The sequence below is a fragment of the Convolutriloba macropyga genome, chromosome 5 (assembly GCF_964194025.1).
Source record: "Convolutriloba macropyga chromosome 5, txConMacr16.3, whole genome shotgun sequence".
NCBI lineage: Eukaryota > Metazoa > Xenacoelomorpha > Acoela > Convolutidae > Convolutriloba > Convolutriloba macropyga.
The window spans coordinates 36,644,452-36,666,274 of record NC_134472.1 but is presented as its reverse complement, the minus strand read 5'-3'; the positions used below and the strand labels follow the sequence as shown (position 1 = coordinate 36,666,274).

The following is a 21,823-nucleotide window of genomic DNA, read 5'->3' as shown; positions in this document are numbered from 1 at the left end:
AAGCCGTCCTATTGCGTGTACCACTCTTTACACAGTTTAAGTGAACAGTCGTTATGGCAAGTTTCATGCGGAGTTTCCGAGACATCATGGACCGAATATACATACATCTTTCAGAGCGATTTCGATTAACTCCCCTTCTGCTGCATTGGTGTGGGGCTTTTCGCGTTATTAGACATCATTGGCTCATCCTTTTCTAAAGAAATGTATTCCTCTGTGTTTCTGTCATCATCGGTGTTTATTTCAATGTTTGCACCTGGTAACTTCTGAAAAAGTGGATAAAAACGTTTTCGGGTTGTCAACTAGTTCCGGGGCTTGAGAGCACGGGTCTGAGAAGATTGCAGTTTGCTTGGCCATGAAATCGTGCCGGTTGTGATCCCCTTCTGACTCTCTGATAAATTGTATTGATAAAATGTATTCATAAACTTATTGCAAATTTTTGAGTAGCTGAGTAAAGGTACTTCTGTTTTTCAAGTTCTTCATATTCGTCCCTTTGACGTGAAAATTCATATTGCCAATATTTGTTGTGTTTATCGGCTTTGTAGCAGGTGCTGAGGTGAAGCCTCTCGTAAGTTTTAGATAGCTGTCGAGTTCTTGTAGCTTGAGCAGTCGCAATTTATTGTCCAAGAGCAGGCATTGTTTTCATTCAGGCTTTCATTCATAAATTTCCATTTTCTTATCATTCAATTTTTAGTCCCAATTTTTTGGCAAAAAATGTTTAGTCCCCCGAGCTTATTTGCTCCGGTAATTTCTCATTTTGTTTTTAAAGCACCTTAACCTGTTTTCGACCATAGCGATTTCTGTCAGATCGCTTTGATTTTCAGATCATGGCTGGCAAAAAATGGATTGGACCCTCGCCAATTATTGGCACGCTGAAGTACCTGGACAAAGGTGACATTTTTCTTCATAAAGGTGTTGAAATCATGGCATTTAATTACCTCAAGCAGGGAACTACTGAAGAAACAGAGGGTGCAAAACGTTTTGTTAAATACCGTCTTCCACAACTGCAACATCGTAACCCAGGAATTCAATTTATGGCGTATGAAGATATGACGCCGACACCATTCCTGCAAGTGTTCCTCAAGAATAATCATGAAATGCTGATAGACTTGTTTGGCAAGAGTTCAAGTGAGATATGGACGCATCTTAAAAACCTTTTTGGGACCTCGCGTAATTCAATAAAAAATTATAGCAAAAATCGGGCTCTAATAGGAACGGATCAGAGTCAGTTTGATTGTGTTTGTAAAATGCCAGGACAATTGCGTTGCTCGTCTGATCTGAAAAATACATTTCGATTTGGAAGGAGAGATGAACTGTGGAGCAGAGATTACTTAACATGGTATTCCTCTGGATACCATAAAATACGCACGAAAAAAGAACGGATTGAAAATGCCTAATTGCTTAATTGTGAGAACTTATGCTTTTTAAGGAGATGCAATGCAATAATTGTCTCTAAAATTATTCAGAATATTTCTAATTCTCAGTTTTTCTCTTTTATTTTTGCCTATCGAAAAACCGTATAAATGCATGTCGCTTATAAAACAAAGTTGTCGAGTGGCATAATGAGTTCAGCTTATTAGAGTTCTGCTTATGTTATGAGTTTTAGTGTTGAACTGATTGCGAATGGAGTTCAAATGTATTCCCATTCTTTGTCTGCATAAAATTTCATGAGACGATACAGCAGCAAGTGATCCAAGTCCTAGAGCTAGAATATCTGCTGCTAGAACTAATATAGTTGCAGCTTTTTTCACTCCCTCTTTTTCAGAACAGCTCCTGGCATATCGAAGTCCAATCATATACGCTACGGACCCGAGGCAGCCTTCCACGACAATAAATGTTACTAGTATCTCAAAATGTATCATGTAGTCGAACACAGATTGAGAGAACAGCACCGCTGTGACAATAGCTTGCGCAATTGTGATTGGCCCCAGTAGCTGCTCCATAAAATTTGGTAGAGGTATTGAGCGGACTATGGTCTGAGTCAAGTGGTAGGAGAACATCAGCCACCTTGAACATACAGAAGCTTCTTTTCAACTGTTTCATTGGTCTAATATTTAGAATATGTGAGAACTCTATACCAGACGCACTTATGCAAAGAGGAATGTCTTATTTCTCTAACGACATTCCATGCCAATATTTGTGGTGTTATTGAAAACAGAATTTCTGCCTATAAAATCTCAACATTCTTATCGGGTTCATTTACCAAGCATTTTTAGAGATTTTTTTGTTTCAAAAGTTACTGCGACCAAAAAAATTCGGGCGGTTGAACAATTGTCAGGAAAAGTGTTGGACAATGCATTGATCACATAGAAAATCTGCATTGACAAAGAAAGAAATGAGAACTTCTATTGTACAATTTTTGATAGGTTTTGATGAGTCCTAATTTGTTTTTTGTTTTTGATTTTTGAGATTATTGTTGGATAATTGCTCTGAAACGAAGGCTTGTAACAATTATAACATAACCGACTAACGTCGGGGGAATTGCACTCAAACGACCGGGAAGGAGTATGCTAGCTTTAGGGGGTGACTGGAGTGCGTTTGTGTGTGTGTGTTTGGGGAGGGGGGGGGGGGGGGTGGGCGATGGTGGGTTGTGTTGGAAAGGCTAAATGAAAGCGGGTTCAAATCCACAGGTAGAGGAGGGTGGCAAAAGGAGTGTTGAGAAGTGTGGGGGGGGGTGACTAAGCGGGTCAAACTTTTATGAGTAAAAACCGCCCTTCAAACCATTAAATTGTCTCCTCGAAAGTTGAAAGTTTTGGTGAATCGCATTCTTAGAGTATAGTATAGCTTAGGGCTCTAAGGGAACTCAATGTCCTCCGAGCGCTACCTGTTTATCATGAATTCATGGAGACATAAATTCATCTTAAGATTTTAGCCCCTCAGTCACACCCCACTGCCATTCCCCCGTCCACCCTACTCCACCTGGAAATTTAGACCACCTATGGTGGTCCGGCTCACCCAAGCTTATCTCCCAGCCCTTGACCCCTCCGTCTGAGACCCCCACTCCGCTCACCCCTCTAATGCTAGATTCCTTAGACCAAGCGACCATCTACCAGAGCCAACGGCTCGTGGGTCATTGGAGAGCAATTCGCCCGACGATTGTGTTCAGCCAGTCTAAAACTGTTCATTAAATGAGTTCTTATGTATTTTTGGCATATTTTTGTCTAGTTTATCGGGCTCAATGAAAGTAAAAGTTGAAGAAGTATAAGCTGTATCTTGTAAAGATCTATAAAATGTCTGAACAAAAAATTCTATTATATTGTTATGATGTTTCAGTTGACCTTGGTTTTTGTGTACTCCAGCATGGTTTTTTCATTAAAAGGAAACCACGCAATTAGGAATGAAAGTGAAACTATAGACTTTGTTTAAAACCTAATAATTTTTTTGTAGCCTAAGTCTGTTTTAAATTTTTTTGAATGCGATCAATTTTACAATGAACGTATGGTTTGGCAAATTGTGTGTTTTCACGTACTGATGTGCAAACATTTTTCGTTAACACCGACTTTTGCTAGCCTTTTTGTTCCCTGATCTTGTCTACTCCTCAACTACGGCATTCGTTTGCTATTTTCTGACCTTAAATTTGTTCAATTTGAGAAGCATGTACAGGTTTGAAAAATAGGATTTATTTTAATTTCGATAATCTAGTTCAAATTTCGAGATCCTCAAGCAACTCAGTTTAAAAGTAATTATCTACATCAACGGAAGAGTTGGTACACCAATAGAATAAGTTTAAATTGTGATCTGATGCGATAATATAGCCGGTACTGTTCCTTAAGGGAGCTAGTGTTTTTGAAATTTGAGGTACCTGTACTGTTCGGATGTTCTGAGTGTCGAAGATCTCACAGTAGCATGTTCGAGGATTCCCAAGTTAGTGTAGTACTCGAGGAAGTAGAAAAGGCTCAAGTACACGAATATGTCTCGTAGGTTGGCCGCTGCCTCACACCAATCTTCCGACATTGAGAAGCTATAATGGAAACAGGAACACGTTTGATTCTATGCATGGTGCAGAATGTTTCCTCCTTGGTTTTTGAAAGCATACATTGCATCATTTTTCATATTTGAAAGGATATTTCAGAATTTCAGAAACTTTAGCAATAAATGAATAAGGAAACTGTTCTATACCGCAAGTTCCAAAAAGGAAGGAAAAAAGATTACATTGGATTTTTCAGAGGAACCAAAATGCCTCAGTAACCTCTCATCACGAATGAATTTATTTGCGACTGAATTCTATCTTTGAGACTAATTTGTTGAAAATTGTTGACAAACGTGTGTGGCTATAACACCGTCATAAAACAGTTCAGTCAAAATATTTTTGTAAACATTTTTTGTCTGTTTAGATTTGCGTCATCAGGTCATCCTGTCTCTGTTTATAACTTTTAATAGACATTGAAAACTTTAATATTTTGAGTGTTCTGTAATGACTCCCAGTTCAAAGTTAACTATTTAATGCTAAGTGTTCTGCGCAGCAGGTTGATTGTTGGTCAAAAACACTAGCGAATGAGGCTTTACAAATTTAATCCGTGCAAAAACATTGTTCAAAAATTCCCCGCCCGCCTGTTTAATTACATTTAGAACGAATGACATAGTAGAATATAGAAGGCAAAATGATAAGGTCCTGAGACAGCGTTGAAAGTATTGACAAAACAATACGCCGGACTGCTTGGCTGATTTGATCTAAACCGAATTAAGATAACAGAAAATACGTCCTATATAAAAGCCGCCCCAGTGATGGCGAAGTCTTGTTAATCAGACTTCGCCTTCCAAAGAAGCACACTCTACAAACTTTTGAAGTAACGACAAAGTGAATATGGGCACATGAACTGAGGGCAAATGGTAAATTTAACGGTAAACGTCTGATAATCTGTGTTTTCCGCAGTCAGTACGTATTGGCCGAAAGCTAGTGCAATTTTCGCATCTGAAATATAAAACATAGCAGGACAAGTCCTGACGTACAATTCAAAGAATTTTCATTGACTAAACAGAAAACTAGACCTAGAACGGACTATGAATGGATTGGAAAAATCATTTAGAAAAAAATCCTATCCAAAAAATCGAAAAAACAGTAAAAATCAGTGAAATTGCCGCATGTGAACAAAAAATCACTACCGATAAAGCGAATTTTTGTTCAAACACCATTTTCGCACTCTACTTTAAAATTAGAGCGAAAAAAAATCACGCCGCAAAACCACTCGCTTTTTTGCTCCATTTCCTGTTTCGGCGTGACCAAAATCACGACTCCAATTTGACTTCAAAAATCATGAAAATGTGTGAACAGATCTTAAAAAAAAAGACAGCGCCCCAATACAATTCAAATTCTTTGAATTGTAAAAAAATTTAATGGAAAAAAATGATGTGCTTTCTTCAACTACATGATCATAAACAAACGCAAACAATATCGAAAAAGATTGGCTGTAATTTTTTTTACTTTTCCCGGCATTAGGTTCAGAGTCCTATCACCACAGCTTATTTGAAGCCCGGAAATTTTTTAGTGTAATTGCTTTAATTTTTTCAAATTGAAAAAGCAGGTCAAGCGAAACCTCTGTTTGACGGAACATAAATCAAGTTCGAATTCCAGAGTTTAAATTCGTGCAATTCATGAAGCCAGAGACATAAGAAGACAAGGGATATAATAAACACTGCCTTAGAAAAATACAAGTAAAACAAGTTATCTATTTATTTTCCAGCGGACTAACTTGATGAGGCTTATGAAGTTAAATGGCATCTAGTTGTTGAAAACGACAATTAGAAACATTAGAATTCGAACATTTCTGAACAGACAGGTATCAAAATTGTTTGACCGTTAGCAAGAGCATTGAAACAGATGGTTTCAAATGATATTTCAAGACATTCAAAGAGAACACTTAAAAATTTTAAACTGCTGGAATTTAGTACAAAATCAGATAAACAGAAATACCGCAGGCGAGGACTTATAAAATCAAGCAACTGTGACAAAAATTTTTTCAGAACAAAGGTTGTCGAAATCAATAAAAACCATAGAGAGGGAAGAATAGAGAATTCTACTAAGGACAACAGAACTGAGAAATACAGCTCCGGAAAAAATGCAGATAGAGTATAAAATTTCTGCAAAAAAAGTTTTGGACTTTTGAATAAAACTTTCACATAAATGCGGCTTTGCTTCATTATCTCAAACCAGACTGAATCTGTCACTATTTAAATCTACACGAATCTCTAAAGGAACTATAAAGAGGGCGCATTTTAACAAGACAAATGGCTATAAATTCAAAAAAATTTAGGATCTCATTGACTGATTCGTGCAATTTGGATCAGAAATAAATAAGTTTCATTATTTGAGGAAATGAGACTTTGAAAAGATATAGCGAAAACAGTAGTTGAAATACCGCAGATAAGTAACATTGCTTGCAAAAGTTTTTTTCCTTCTCACTTCCACAGTCGCATTTCACGCCCAAGGTCGTTTTTGTGACTAAACTATTTGGATGGCAGTAATTTCGCGCTCCAAAATTGACAAATGACTTCCGAAAAAATCAAGATGTTAGCACACGACGCGCAGCCATGATTCAAAATCTATGAATTGAAAAATTAGGAGCTTGATATTAGCCAACTGAGTAGATGAGGTCGCTTATAACAAATCGTTTTGATTTCTTTTTTACAGTTCTTCAACAAGAAACAGATTTGAAGAAAAAAGAAGCTATTGAAGACAATATAATCAAACTGAAAAAATCCCTGTGAAAGTCTCTATGATCTGAAAATTTTTGATGTGAGTTTTATTTGAATCTCAGTTGCGAAAGGAAGTTATTAATGCAAGACCATTTACGTTTGGTCGATATTCAGTCATTTTTGCCCCTGGACCAAGTTATCTAAATCAGATGACTGCCGATAGTCTTCAAAGGTCGAGGAGCTGTCTTCATGTTTTTGCTATATTTCTCTAAATTTCACAAAGAATTAATCAGTTATGCGAGATCTAAAATGTTGCTTTTGTTCTTGTATCTCACAAACTGAAAAAATAGCAAAATGAGCTGAAACATGGGTAAATAACTAAGTGTTGATGCAATTGGCTAAAAATGGGCGTAAAATTTAGTATTGAACTTTTTCACGCAGATTCGTTGTTTGAAAGACTGTATAGTGGTCGTTCTTAAATTCCAAATTCCCACGGGAAAATCACTAGTTATCTCGGTTTAATCTTAAATTGATCGGTAAAAGTTTTGTCGAAAATTACTCAAAATTGACATAAAATTATGCCAGTTTGTTCTTTTGAAATCTTTGATGTATTTGATTCGAGACACAGACATCTTTAGGAAGGCTTTCATAATGGTTGGTCTGTGATGTCATCAAAAAGATAGTAATTTCTGATTTTGTAATTTGTCAATTTTGGCAGAAACTTGAGCCAAATTGTCATGACATGCTACCAATTTTGTTCCCAAAAAGCATGTTTCTTGAAATTAGTTCTTGTAGTAAAATTCTAGAGCTTTAATTTGATATTATGTTAGTTAGTCGGCAATTTTTGTGCAGTTTTGACCTTGCTCTGATTGGAAATATTTTCATCCTTCGTACGTGGCATGTTACAAGTAATGGGACTTATTGTCAATGTCTTCCAAAAAAGCGTTGAGAAAAAGTGCGGGAAAAGAGTACCATAATGTGTTATAAAGGAAATAAATCTTGTCTAAGTGAAATAAAAACAATGATTGGCGTTGCAGTGTTTAGGACGTTTGAGAAATTTTTTTTTTGTTTTTTTTGACAAAATTGAATATCATTTTTTGCACCTTTTAATTTTATATGTGGAAAAAATGGAAACAGATTCAAACTCAAAAGAAAAAAAACGTTAATTATGAAATCTGGCCCAGTGAACATTGTTTTTATCAGTTATGTCATTCAAAAAATATCAGTCAAGAATATTTAAATAGTAATCGTAGCCAATTCTTTGAGCCGCATTTGGTGAAATGAAATTAACGCAAACAAAAACAAAACAATCTAAGAAAATGGCCTCAATCTTGAAGCTTGAACAACTCATAATGATCGAGCAAATAGCAAACGAGTATGATTGCTAGTCAAAAGGCATTTGTGAAATACAAAAAGGGTTCCATATGCTCGATTGTGAAGCTTAAAGACACGTTGTAAAAGAATTATAAACAAAGCATATTCAAAATTTTGAAAGACAACCAGGTTTTTTAATTGTAGAAAAACAAGTACAATTAATTTTTTGAAAACTTTTTTTGGCTCAATACAGGTACATATGCATCCTCATATCAAAACAAAACAGTTGAAACTTGAAACAATTCAACAATTCGAAAGATTTAATTATTTTGACCAAAAGGTCAAAAATACTGGCAACATCTCTTTCGATTCCAACTTTCATCAAGTTTCAAATTGGTAATGCCAAAATCTATTTGACGGTGAAGATAAAGCCCTACTCTAATAATCAACTGAAAATAAAATTGTGCGAAACAGCCAAACTTGTTTAGGCATGTGTATTTTAAAGAACAATAATTCAAAAACAGGCGTTTTTAAAGCATGAATTATCGAAGCGCTGTTGCAATGTACAAAAAAAACAAAACTACACGCAAACAATTTAAATCAGGATGATGGAAAAAACCTAATAGTGGTTATCTATGTAGGCCACTCTAGCGAGAACACTTTTCAAAGTCAAAAAGTATTTCTCAACGCAGCGCATGAACAAATAACTTTTCTCGCTCTGCAAAAACTTTTTCACTCGGCAATTTTACTAGTTTTGCGTGATGTCAAAACGTCACCTTAATAAATAGCACATCAGGTAGAAAAACTACAAGAAAACCAATAATCTTTGAGTAGTTAAAAACAAGGACACTGCAATATAGCTACGCTCGGCTTACAGCTTCGTAGCTATAAACATAACTGACTAATGTCGGAAGAATTGCTCTCGTAGGACTAGTGGGAGCTCGAATCTATCTGCAGCCTTCTTCAGTCATGGCTAGGGGAGTAGCTAATTTGACTAAGGGTTGCTTCAAATGACATCATTAGAGGGTATTTTATACCACTATAACCAGTAATAGTTTAAAGTAAAAAATTTTGGCGCACTTTTCATTTGACATTTAGTAGTGAACTGCCGCCACTTAGTTCAGCTGTTGACGCTTGTTAATGAGAGAGACATTTAGAGACACGCAAAATGAATAGTCAAGGGCGTAAAAGTCAAAACGGTCAAAAATTTGGGTAAAAAACCAATGCGTTAACAATAAATCATTGCTGCAAACTTCGTTCGAGAGCAACTAAAAATGAATTCTCCCTTAAAGTTGACTATTTGCATTGGGCGTAAAATCTCACTAGCTGGAAAAGGATCCACTTTTAAGTCTCTGTTCTTTGTGACAAATCGAGCAAAATTTTCTGCGACACCCCAATGACTGATCGTTCATCAATTTGTCTGTTTCAATGAGTTTCGAGTCCAACTTTTGTTTTTCATTCGCTGAGGAGGCTAATCCTGATCCACTGCCTACAATTAGTGGAATGATTTCTAGTTCCTGCTCTGTTGACCACAGTTCATTGATTTTTCTGTCCTCTTTCTCTGTTGATGGAGGAGTAACAAGTAGCAGAAATACTAGTAGACCTGAAATTCCGAAAAGCAAAGAAATTACAGACATAAGAGAAGCCGAGAACATAGATTGAAGAACGACAGAGAAAGAAAATATGAGCAACTTTTTTTTATAATCTCAAGCTTATGTGCATTAGCGTGTTTGTGGAAAACTTTCTTAGCTGAGGATAGTAATTGAAAATATGGAGTTATCAGTTTTGAGCTTACTTATTGAATATTTCCTTACAGTTGTTATCGTCATCGAGACGTTATCAAACTCCAAGGCGAAGACGAGTTGTTGAAAAACTTCGATAGGGCGATAACAACCATGTGGCAATGTTTTAAATCAACTCTCGCTGCTATTATATTTGCATAACTTATGCCACACTGCAATTGATTGCTTAGATTATCGTTATTAGTGGCAGGTAAATAGTGACGGAAAAGGATAGTCTAATTGGAAAGCAGAACTTCGCTACTTCTTCACATCGGGCGCTAGCAAGTTATTTCATTGTAAGTTCTTCAACTGTTATGCCAACGAGAGTTGTATAAAGCTTATTTCCAATTCGCACAAGTGGCAACTTGCGAACCTGTGATGTTAACAATTATGAACGGGTAAAATGGTTCCTCTGTTGAGACGGCGATGGCTTTCATTGAGACGTAGATAGTGGAACCTAATGTCTGGGCCATACCAGCTCCTGCGGCCAATGCATTGGTGGCCTGCACCTAAATAAGCAAGTTTGCGCCGATAAGCTTTCTCTATCCATTATGTGGTCAAATCTGAACATTTGTTTCACTAACTGTTTTCTATTTTTATGTAAAAGTTTTGTGATGAATACACCACCCAATGTGTAGGGATTCTTGCATAAGCATATCGAATTAATGTCTCACTTGATGGGCGAGAAAAACGCAAACATGTGGGTCAAATTTCTTAAATGGAACTTGATAGCATATAGGACCTGTATGCGAGAGCTGCCTCCAATTTTGACCAAAAGCGTGATATGACTCCTATTTGAAATGATTTTAACTGATTTTTTTTAATTCGGAATTTTGTATTTTGTTAACAGAAATGAAGGCTTTCAGTGCACGTTCTCGGAAACGGATCTGTAACTTACCTTCTTGTTACGTACATTCTTGGCATTTTAATCTTACCTTATTTACCCTTCTTTTTTATACACTTGATCTTTTTCTTAGGAAAGCAAAATTGGAATGGGTCTGTACTTGTTCTCAAAATACTTTCTGTTGAAGCGTGAATTAGAGGATGTTTAGAGCATGAATAACAGACCTTGTAAGTACTGGCTAGCGGTGGTATTGTTAGCTCGAACAGGCTGATTGCGATGCCAATGACAATCACTCCACAGAACAGACTCCAAAGTGCATGTGAGAAAGTGATGATTACAAATCCAGTCACGAAAAAGACCTATAATGGTGACTAAGTAATTCAGAAATTTGTTCCAAAATCCAACTAAATTAAAATAGCAGTATTTTAAGAAATGATGATTTTCGTCTATTTTCTTGCTTTTTGTTTCAAATAAGAAAAAATAAAAAAAGATAACATTTAGTAAGTCAAAATTTCCTTATGCTTTTTTTGGTTTGTGTATAATCTTTGCTAGTCAGTTTCGGTTTCTTAGCTTTGATCTCTGGGGCAAACTTTGAGATTTCATTATCTTGGAGCTGCCGTCTGAGATCGTTGCTGAGGAATTGACTCTGTGGTGCTATAATTGCAGCGGACTAGTTGCTTGCTTATAATTTGGTTGAAACGCACAACAGTTATGAATGCTTCCTTCGTAATTTGATATTTTGCTTAATCAGCACAGGCAGTTTTTGAGATTTTGATATCTTGGAACTGCTAAAGGCAATAAAGTTTAAATTCTATTCGACTGAAGTTAAGTACTAAATACTACTATTCGGCATACTGTTCGTGTTTATTCTCCATATTTTTTTGTTCTTTGAGTTTGTAAATTTATGTAATCTGTCCTTAAATTTAACTTTTGTAGTCGACTAGAGATCCTCAAATGATGTCAGAAGCTACAAATTCTGTTGGAAATGAAATTCAAATGGATAGGACAGCAATCAACGATATAGCAAACTCGACATTCCTGGAAAGCAAAATTGCGTGTAATTTCTCTGAAGCAATGCACGAACTCAGATTTCACGGAGAAACACCAATTAGAAATGGTAAAGACCTTGATAGTCCCGTTGCAAAAAGTGTTAAAAGGAGCTGTTCTGTTCTTAGTTCGGCGGAAGAGACGAATTCAGATGTGAATTTAGAGAAGACAGTAGAATCAAGCATTAAAAGATCAATTGATAACCATTAGGACAGAACTGCGCAATACTATCAGTGAGATTGTCGATGCCAAATTTAGTGACCTAAGAAATGAACTCGATGGCAAAGTCAACTTCGAAGCTGCCAAATCTGAGCTCAAAACTCTTTTTGAATCGGAGCTCTTAGAAACGTATAAAAGAAGAGATAATATCAAACTGCTTGGGCTATCTCCATGTTCGACTGAAGGTAAAGAAAATTATCAACAGACATTGCAGTTAGTTGTTGATGTTGCAGTGGACATAGGTATGAATTTGAAGGAAATCTCAATTGCGCACCGTCTACCGTCAAATTCCGAAAGAAAACCAATAGTAGCAAAATTTGTGCGCAGAGTAACAAAACTTGACTACATGAAAAAGATAGGAAACATGGCTCAATCGGACACAAAGCGAGAGTTAATTTTAGCAACTTGATGAAGGCAGATGATAGAATCAATTCAGTATGGTCAAGGGAGGGCACTTTGTTCTATGAGTGGCAATACGACAATTTAGCCTACAAAATTCATGGTTTGTATGAAGGTGGAATTGATCTCAATTATAGCATAGAAAGTGTACTAAATTGTTTCAACTCCTTTATTCCACCACCACGCGCAAATATCAATAATCAAACTTTTCGGCAGCCAACTTTCCACACGAAAAACAGAAAATCCAACATTATTCAGCGATGCCCTGAAGTTCTTCAAATTTCAGTTTTCCGGACCAAGTTCTGGACAAATATCTTTTTTTTTCGTTCCTAATACTGAAGGTTCAGTACTTAAAAGTAACACAAAAACTAGAACTATTCTCAATGTAAATGTAAGATCTCTTAGAAAAAATTTGTTGAACCTAGAAGCTTTTATTTATAGTCTGGATGTACAACCTGATGTAATTTGTTTAACTAAACCTGGCTTTCTGAAACAGATGAAACTTCCAACTATCCTGTTACTGGATACAATAGTTTTGTAGCCAGGAATAGGAATTCTAAAGAGGGTGGAGTCATTTTGCAATGAAACAAGTTTTTCAATATTACAACGGAAAGTAAGATCGACTTTCAGGAAGCTCTTTGTGTAGATATTTGCAAAAATAAACAAACTTAAAACTGTACAAACGCTCGAACAAAGTTGAATTTGTCAATGTGATTGATAAGTTTTCAGAAAATGTAAGTTCGAGCAACAAGTCAGTCATTATTTGTGGTGATATGAATTTGGATATTGTGAAAAATAATTTGCTGAGCAGAAATTGCTGAAACAGCATTACAGCAAATGGTTTCTGTATTTCTTCTCCCGAACCAACACGTTCAACTAATGAGTACAGTTCTTGCTTGGACCATTTCATCAAAATTTGGGTAAGCATGTTTCTGTAGAAGTCCTAGAGCATCAAAATTTTTCGGATCATAATCCGGTTATTCTAACGTGGCGAAGAAGTGAAGATATAAATAAAAATGATTTAATGTTCCGCGATACTAGCTTTGTAAAAAATCAGGATGCTGTGAGCCGTTATAAAATGGCATTTGAAGTTTATCTTAACAAAAACAGTGACATTATTCACAAATGTGTCGATCCTTGCAATGCTTTTTCCACATTTAACCAACTTTTTCTTAAAGTGACAAGACTTTGCTCCTTTAAAATCTATCGATAATAAACGAAAAGTCCCGAAGTGGTTCAATAATAGGTTAAAAAATTTACGTCAAAAGAGAAAACCATCCATGCTTATTATAAATATAAAGAAAACAAAAATAACAATGACTTGCTAAAGAAATTTTAAGAGTGTAGAATAGCTGGAAAAGCAATTAAAGTTGCGCAAAAAGCAATTCTATCTAAATTCTTTCCAAAAATGTTTAGTGGACTCCAGACTTTCAAACTAGTCAATGAGCTTAAAAGCAAGTCATATAGATCGCAGAATTTGCCAATCCTAAGCAGCTGTTATCAGAAGTTTGATAAGCCTTCGGATAAAAATAATACAAACGAGTTCAACAATTTTTTGCTTCCGTAGGATATCAAGTCAGTATGCACCTAAATAAAAGTTTTCTTTTCCTAGACACCAATGCACCATGTACCTTTGCAAAACTACTGCGAGAAAGGTGGGTGAAATTATAACCAATCTTGACTACAAGTCATCTCTAGGTGTTGATGATATTAATAACATACTAATAAAATTATCTTCAGATGTCATCAACCCCTACCTTGTGTTTTTGATAAATTTTTCTCCTGCCAAAGGTAGTTTTCCTAAAGAACTGGCTCAAGCAAGAGTTCTCCAACTGCACAAAGAGGGGTCTAAACTTGACCAAAATAATTATAGGCCAATTTCACTTCTGGTAGTTTTCAGTAAAGTTTTTAAAAGAGCTATGTACAATCGCGTGTACCAATTTTTTGAGAAATTTTTCTTTATTTTAGAAGCATTTTGGCTTTAGGTCTAAGCATAGTACAATTGATGCACTAGTTGAGCTAACCGAATCTGTTCGCATGAGACAACAACATGCGACAATAGTTAGTTTCTTTTTGGATTTAAAAAAGGCTTTTGACACTATCAATCATACATTTCTCTTAGAACAACTAGAGAGATATGGAACTAGAGGCAACTGACGGAAATGGTTTAACTCTTATCTGAGTAATAGAATAATATAGCAAGTTGTAATTAATGGTACTTCTTCTGATTGGTGCGAAGTCAAAAACGGTGTTCCTCAAGGATCGATTTTGGGCCCTCTTCTGTTTTTAATTCATGTAAACTACCTTCCTCTAGTAAAAATGTTGAATTTTTACTTTTTACTGACGATACTAACATAGAAGCAGTTGGGTTTTCTGTTGAAAATATAAATTCAGATTTAGATAGTATAAACTTTTGGCTTGAGAGTAACAAGCTTGTGCTTAATCTTAGTAAAACATTTCAAATTAACTTGAAAAAAGGCCCAGCTAATCTTAGTTTTCAATTGAACAAAACTGACATCAAAGTTGAGCATTCCTGTAAATATCTTTGGGTAAAATTAGATAGTAAGTTCTCCTTTCGAGCTCATATCGATCATGTGCAAAGTAAATTAAGTAATTAATGTGGTATACTAGCAAAACTCAGACATTGTTCCTCTGAATCAAACTAATTTCTTACTACAATTCAAATGTGACACCACTATTTCGATATGGTGCCTTGGTTTATGATTTCTGTACGTACTCAGCGCTTCTACCGATCTACCTACTGCAGAAAAAAGTTTTAAAAGTAAAATTTTAAAAGTTAAATATGTTGACTATCTACGAACTACACATATACGAATTAATTAATTTTTTTTCTGAAATCAACCAGTGGTCTACACCAGCAGTATTTGTGCAACAATTTGTTTCAATTTAGATCCAACGACCGGAAAACTAGAAGTGGGATTCTTAACTTGCTAAAGGAACCGTTTTGTAAAAAAAAAGTTGGAACGGAATTCACTACGTTTTAGAGGTGCTAAACTAAATAACAAATTAAAAATAATGCAGATAATTCACGCTAATTTTGAGAATGGTAGCCAAGCTGGAGTGACAAGTTTCTGTCATAAATTGAAAAACTCATATCTGGTGTCGAACTATGAGCTAATTAGATTCGTTTTTAACTGAAGCGAACAACAATGTTGAACATGTGCTACTTTAGTTTGTTGAATTGATATCCTATTTGAATAATTTGTTTGCTATATTATTCATGTATTTAACGAACGTATATCAAGTCATCGTTTTCAATAATTTATTGGGCAAATTGAAAAAGAAGATCGCTCTGATCTCATTATTTGTCCACGTTGCCTGTTTGTTTACAACTATTCAACAACGAAGTTAATTCTTTCTTTCTTAAATCACCCAATGAGCGGGGAGGTCAAACTCATGAAAATATCAAGATCAGGTAACTAAGGTTTAAGGATCAAAGGGATTAAATATTACAATGAGGACGAGAGTGTAGAGCGAGGAGTACATGGGACATGCGATGTTTGATTTAGACCTTGACTTCGTAAATGGCGCCACATGAGAAGCCGATAAGATCAGTTTAACTTTTTCTCATATTTGCTGTAGTGAAGACTGGTCCCGAAAAATCGAAATATTGTAACAATAATCGAAAATTGTTACCACCTAACTGAATGGTGCGCTTACCTCCATGAGAGTAAGTTTGACAATTGGACTAGCTTCATAGCAGCACATTATGATTACCATGGCGGCCAGCAGGTTGAACACGTAGCACACTGCTATTATGCTTCCCGTTGAGCTAGCATTGCATTCCGTTTCGGGATAACGCACGAGAGATGATGCTTGGCTGAAACATCGATTATCAGCAATTATCCGCAGAAAATTATATGCTATGTCAAAACAATTTCAATCTAATCAATCTAAAAGATGACCCAATAGAGGGAATTGTTGATACTAAAATTTATCAATAAAAAAAATTGTTGGATTTTGTTGCCCCGGAAACACTGATTCCCAATTTTTGTACAAGTGAGCATAATAAATTCTAATACGGAAAAAATGTTCTTATATTATGTTTGAGAAAGTAAGTGAGATAAAGAAAAATTGTTGATACAAATTTCTAAAATGTTACTTATTTTTGACCTCAGGAACAGTTAAAATATATTTTTGATCATCAGATTTTCTAATCACGCAGTCGGAATATTGCACTTCTAAATTTTTTATGGGGTAAAATGGTTGCCTTTTTAGATTAAAAAAGGTTTTGAATTGCCTTATCAGTTTTGAGTAGTGATTTGGTGTGATGTTCAGCGAACATATGATTTTTTGGGAATATATTACCCAAAATGTCTTAGTTTCTTGCTTATCTTTAGTTGCTCTCAAACGAAGTTTGTAGCAATTTTTTTTGGTACTGTGGTCTTTGTGAGGTTTTCGCTGCAGCGATTTTTTGTCTGAACCTTTTTGACTTTTCTTCCTCAAAATCGTGATAGACAGGTAATGACCGGATGGCATTAAGTTCTCTTAGAGCCTTAAGGCTGACTAGTCACAAAGTATGGGATTCAACGAATCAATTTAAGAGACATAAATTCATGATATAAGCGTGGTTCTTAGAGATTGAATCCACCCTCTTTAATCCCCCCTTACTTCACTTCCTACTTCCGCCACCTCCACTCGACCTCATTCCACCCGTAGCTCCGAGCACTTGCACACCGCCGTGCTCACCACCCCCATCCCCCCTCCCCTCATGCTCACCACCCCCCCCCCCCTCAATTGAACTAAAGCTAGCCTGTCTAAGCCGCACATCTAGCTACTTGCAAAGCCAACTGCTCGTCAGTTATTTGAGAACAATTTGCTGGACGTTTGTCGGATGTTTGTATCAAGGTGGTGACCCTCTTTTTTTGCTTGAGTGTTTTTGGAATTCGAAGTTTTGCAGGAAATTGCTAAAATGCGGAAAAAGTGAAGACTTTTGCTGCCCTCATTATGATATTGTTCAACTAGTCTCTGGCTTGTTCAGAAAGAATTCAAGTTTTTGTCAGCATGCCTTTAGGCTCTTTTTGCAAATTTTAAACGTCCGTGAAATAAGTAAAATTAAAAAAATTTTTGGGGCGTCGTATAGTTCAAATTAGAAGCTAGTGTGGTTAGCTGGCTCCCTAGTTCTAAAAACTGAATCTTTCTAATTTATGGGGCTCAGAACCTGCAAAAAATTTTTATTCTGCGTTTTCCATAAGAACTATGAAGATCCTATTTTTTCATGAGAATTTAAAGTTGTTTATTTTGAAGAAGATGAAATTCAAATAAGAGATCTTCTCAAAATCATGGGTAATTTTTTGAGGTTAAGCTTATATTACCTCTCGTTGTTGAAATATTCAATCATAATAGAAACGCTTTTCTCCTGTTATATTTTTTTGTTTCGAGAAATCTAAGATTTGTTCTTATAAAGGGAATTTGTTAAATGCGATTACTTGAAATTGAGTTCTTAAAAGTTCTACCGAAACTTGTGTCAGCTTGAAAAGCCTACCAATTTTCGATATTCAACGGTTCAATAAAACTTTTTGGTTCCAAAAGTTCGCGAAGGAGAGGTGGTCGGAACAATATGCGCGAACGCACATTAGCGAGCCTTCATGTTGCATACTTTACTTTTTCACAATAGTTAAGTGGTGAATATTGATTGAAAGGAGGTCATGTGCTGAAGTAGAAAGTCCAGATCGTATGCTAAGTTGAGTTGTTGCCATTACCCAAAAGGCAACTATGTTTTGTTTCTTTTCTTCCTTTTCCTTATTTGGTTGGAGAGTTGCCATTATTTTAAGATTCAGTCCATTAAGTCCAGAATTAGAGCTTGGTTTATTCACATTTAATATTTTTTCTTCAGATTACATTTGTGTGATCAAATTTACATGTAGCTTGAGCGTATTCCGATGAATATAGTCATGACTTCTCGAGTCGCACTAAACAGTAGAACGCCCCAATTATCAACCGAAGCAGTTGTGAACGAAAAGTATTTCAACGTTAATCTGGACAAAGTCAGCGATATCAGAATTTTCACTGAAGAACTTTTGAGTGACTATCAGCGTCAGAGCAAACGCACGCAAGAATTAGAATTAATTGTTAAACAGCTTACTAGTGAGCAATGTCATGAGAAAAGTGATGAACGTCGAATAAATTTGCTCAAAATGCAAGTTTTACAATTAGAACGTCAAATTCAATGTTTGTATGAAAGTATAAAACAGCGAACTGGTTTAATCTCGGACGCCGCGACAACCATTGACCGTTCTTGTGATGACTTACGAAGATACGTTTCTCAAGATGTAGGAAATACAGAGGTTTCTGTACCAAGAAAAGTCCTCATACAAAATGTCGAGAAGTTAAATGGTGTGAAAAACCAACTTTCGCATTCTTGTCATATTCTAGATTGTGTAGCGTTAGGCCAGCCTGTTTTATTTGATTACGGATCAAACAGAAGACTAAACTCAAAAGAACAAGACACAACAGCGTCTACTTTCAACAGTCTGTCAAGCGCAGCAAGAGAACCTGAAGATTTATCAATTCTTGATTTGATTGTATCAACTACTTTTCAACAGAAACTGGACCTCATTAGCCTTCAAAGTCTGGAAGCTTTAGTTTCAAATGCGCACAAAAGTCTACTGGCTACTAAGCAAGCTATCAATGCGCTTTGTGATCCTCTGGCTATGTTTGAGAATTCGACCGCGCTGGATTGCGTTGCTTTACCCGCGGGCAAATTGGGAGCCCAGTTGTCAGAAAGTTTGCAACAGTTGGAATTAGTTTCAAGCGAGTTATTGCTCATGACATTCTTATTGCCTCAATTGAACAAGTCAACAACAAATCCCGCTCCTGCAGTTGGTAGTAGAAACAGCGGTAGCTTTATAGGTGCTAGTAATAGTTATAATAATAATAAAGCTTGTTTTAATAACAGGCACGGTGGTCGAAAGAGAAGAGTAATAAAGTTGCAGGATAATCTCTGCATTTCTCAGGAGACAGTTTACAAGGCCTTTGCGCCCCACCTAAAGACGAGTAACGTGTCCGCTGTGTCACAAGTTATCGCGGCTTTTCTCGAATGCATGCAGTTACAATTAACCGTCTCCAAATTTGCTAAAGAAACGGCCGAGAATGAATGCAAGTTTTACAGCTCAGTTCATGAGATGCAGGTCAAGTATCAGACTGACTTATTTGAGCTAATTCAAGTAGCATTTGAGAGCTTTAATAAAGACTTGAAAAGAGAATTATGCGATCCTTTAGCTGACGTTTTGACTCATTATGAAAGGCTTACACAAAAGCCAACCGATGAAAATTTGAAGACGTTTTTAAAAGTGTTCAAGCAACATGCGGAAATGATGACTAGAGCTACTTATGCTGTTTTGAGAAACGATGATAAAGGCCAAAGTGCAATATCGGAATTTGGATCTGCTTTTAAGGAATCCGTTGAAAGGTTGCGTAAAAAGAGAGTTATAGCTTTGAAAGACGAGGCTTTAGCTTTGGAAGATGCTGAGAATGATTGGAAACGGTTCTTAATTTACAACACCATACTGGATAAAGAAAATATTGAAGGGAACTCTTCTCGATCGCGTGGTAATGACTCATCAAGGCCAGTAACGGGTAGCAAATTGAAGCCAGGTAGTGAAGGCAAAACAGATAACCAAAGTTCTGCAACGTTCAGAAGTTCTTCAGTAGGTCGCATGTCTAAAATGAGCGCCTCCACGGATAGGATCAACCCAAAGGAACCTCTCCCCCAGATATCGCCCACACATGCACCTTTGAGAGACCATGGGTTGCCAGTTGTCATGGGGAAGAACAAAAAGAAGAAACCTCCTAGAGTCTCTGCTCAGAATCCACTGCCCGATATGGAGTTCTGACCTGAATCCGTTTTGAATAACTGCGCCTTGATCTGTGATTTTGTATTAAAAACTGAGTGGTCAATTTGTGATTTCATCCTTGTTTGTTTATTTTCCAGTAAATTGTACATAGTGTAAATTGTTGTTCAAATACGTTTCAATGAATTTTTTTGGAAATTATGTTTATTATTAATTGCTCTCAGACGAAGTTTGTAGCAATTATATTAGTCCTGTTGGTCTTTTTTATGCGATTTTTCGCTTGACCGATTTTTCGTCTTACCCATTTGACTTTTCGTCCTTAAAAAGGGGATAAACAGGGGATAGAGCCCAGCGGGCATGAAGTTTCATTAGAGGCCCTTAGCCGCGTTTAGTAGTCCATTAAGTGCTTAGTGTCATGAAGCTACCGGGAGGGCCGTAGTTTAAGGATAAAATGTCATTTTTAGGAGTTTTTGAGCCCAAAATGTTGCAATTTTTCGTGTGTTTCGTCATTATTCAAATTTTTTGTTGGACCAGTCTAAAATTGAGGCTTGTTAAAGACGATAAAGGTTCTTTGTGCAAGACATACGTACTTTTTTGACCATTTTGAGAGCAATATATTTTGGTAAGACACACAAAAACCGGCAAGTTTATACTAATTTTCACAATTTTTTCATGCTTCTTGAACATGTTTGTAATTTTTTGAATTTTCTCAGCCCTATGTGTCAAGGAACCTCCCCTAAGTTTTGATAATAGGTTACTGCATAGTTTCTAGTGGTAATGGAATGGTTTTCAATATTTTAAGATCGCGAATTTTTTGATAAAACTTGCAATTTTTTTTAAGTTTTTCGAAAATTTTTGTCATATTTCTGCGTTTCTCTAGCTTCTAGAGCCAAAAAACCTCCTCTAGGATTTGATTATTGGTGTTTGTATAGTTTCTAGATGTAATGAAATGTTTTTCAAGATTCTAACATCACGAATTTTAGTATTTTTTTTTACAAAACTGTCGATTTTTCAATTTTGTGACCTTTGTCATTATTCAGGATTTTTTAGGCCTCAGGGCTCAGAAAACCTCCGTTAGGGTTTGATAAGAAGTTACTTGAAAATTTTACTGGCCATGGTTTAATTTTCAACTCATTATTTTAAAATTTTTAGCAATTTTTTGATAAAAACTTTGAATTTTAAGCTTTGTGGAATTGTTTGGCATTTTTGGTTTCTCCAGCCTCGAGAGCCAAGAAACCTTCTCTAGGGTTTGGTAACAGGTTAATGCTTAGGTTCTAAGTATAGGAAATTGCTTTTCAAGGTTTTAATGTCACGAATTTAACCAGTTTTTTTTAATGTTTGCAAATTTTTTTTAAAGGTTTTGAATGTCAAGGTTTTGATTTTTTTCAGGCACCAAGGAACCTCCTCCTGTGATAATAAGCTGCATTGTTTCTAGAGTTATGGAAATGGTTGTTAAAATTTTATTTAATCGAGTTTTAGCAGTTTTTGATAAAATTTATGTTTTCAAGTTTTTGGAATATTATCAGGTTCTCGGAAACTTATTACCATGTTCCAAGTTTATGGATCTTTATGAGCCAATGAAACTTTTTTTCAGGTTTTTGGAAACTTATTATCATAATCCAAGTTTATGGATCTTTTTGAGCCAGTGAAACTGTTTAAGGCTTGAGTTAGGGATACTGGATTATCTGGATACAATGAAATGGTTTTGAAGATATTTAATTACAAATTTTAGCAAGATTTTGTTAAAATTTGCAGTTGTTAAAAATTGTAGCTAG

At 35.9% G+C, this 21,823-nt stretch overlaps 2 protein-coding genes across 3 annotated transcripts; one reads left to right on the top strand and one right to left on the bottom strand.

The window, feature by feature from the left end:
- Positions 1 to 1,461: 1,461 nt before the first annotated feature.
- LOC142339369 (battenin-like) lies at positions 1,462 to 18,039 on the bottom strand. 2 transcript variants are annotated; one of them, XM_075389374.1, is made up of 7 exons: positions 17,860 to 18,039; positions 15,916 to 16,075; positions 10,794 to 10,928; positions 10,099 to 10,234; positions 9,268 to 9,547; positions 3,800 to 3,958; positions 1,463 to 2,004 (listed from the first exon to the last, which is right to left on the bottom strand). In XM_075389374.1, exons 1-7 carry the CDS (start codon positions 18,018 to 18,020, stop codon positions 1,566 to 1,568), a joined length of 1,470 nt encoding a protein of 489 aa, XP_075245489.1. In that variant the 5' UTR covers positions 18,021 to 18,039; the 3' UTR covers positions 1,463 to 1,565. The 2 variants fall into 2 exon arrangements, with proteins under 2 accessions (XP_075245490.1, XP_075245489.1); XM_075389375.1 differs by lacking the exon at positions 10,794 to 10,928 and having other exon boundaries at positions 1,462 to 2,004.
- LOC142339368 (uncharacterized) lies at positions 18,039 to 20,249 on the top strand. The gene has a single exon (XM_075389373.1). It carries the CDS (start codon positions 18,138 to 18,140, stop codon positions 20,088 to 20,090), a length of 1,953 nt encoding a protein of 650 aa, XP_075245488.1. The 5' UTR covers positions 18,039 to 18,137; the 3' UTR covers positions 20,091 to 20,249.
- The last annotated feature ends 1,574 nt before the right edge of the window (positions 20,250 to 21,823 follow it).

What these genes read in the sequence shown, in the direction of transcription:
- LOC142339369 (XM_075389374.1), bottom strand. Translation starts at nt 18,020, where the DNA reads ATGGCAACTCTCCAACCAAATAAGGAAAAGGAAGAAAAGAAACAAAAC. An exon ending in CACTTAACTATTGTGAAAAA is followed by an intron (nt 16,076 to 17,859) that starts GTAAAGTATGCA and finishes TCGATGTTTCAG; the next exon opens with CCAAGCATCATCTCTCGTGC. An exon ending in AGTGGATCCTTTTCCAGCTA is followed by an intron (nt 3,959 to 9,267) that starts GTGAGATTTTAC and finishes TTTCCATTATAG; the next exon opens with CTTCTCAATGTCGGAAGATT.
- LOC142339368 (XM_075389373.1), top strand. Translation starts at nt 18,138, where the DNA reads ATGAATATAGTCATGACTTCTCGAGTCGCACTAAACAGTAGAACGCCC.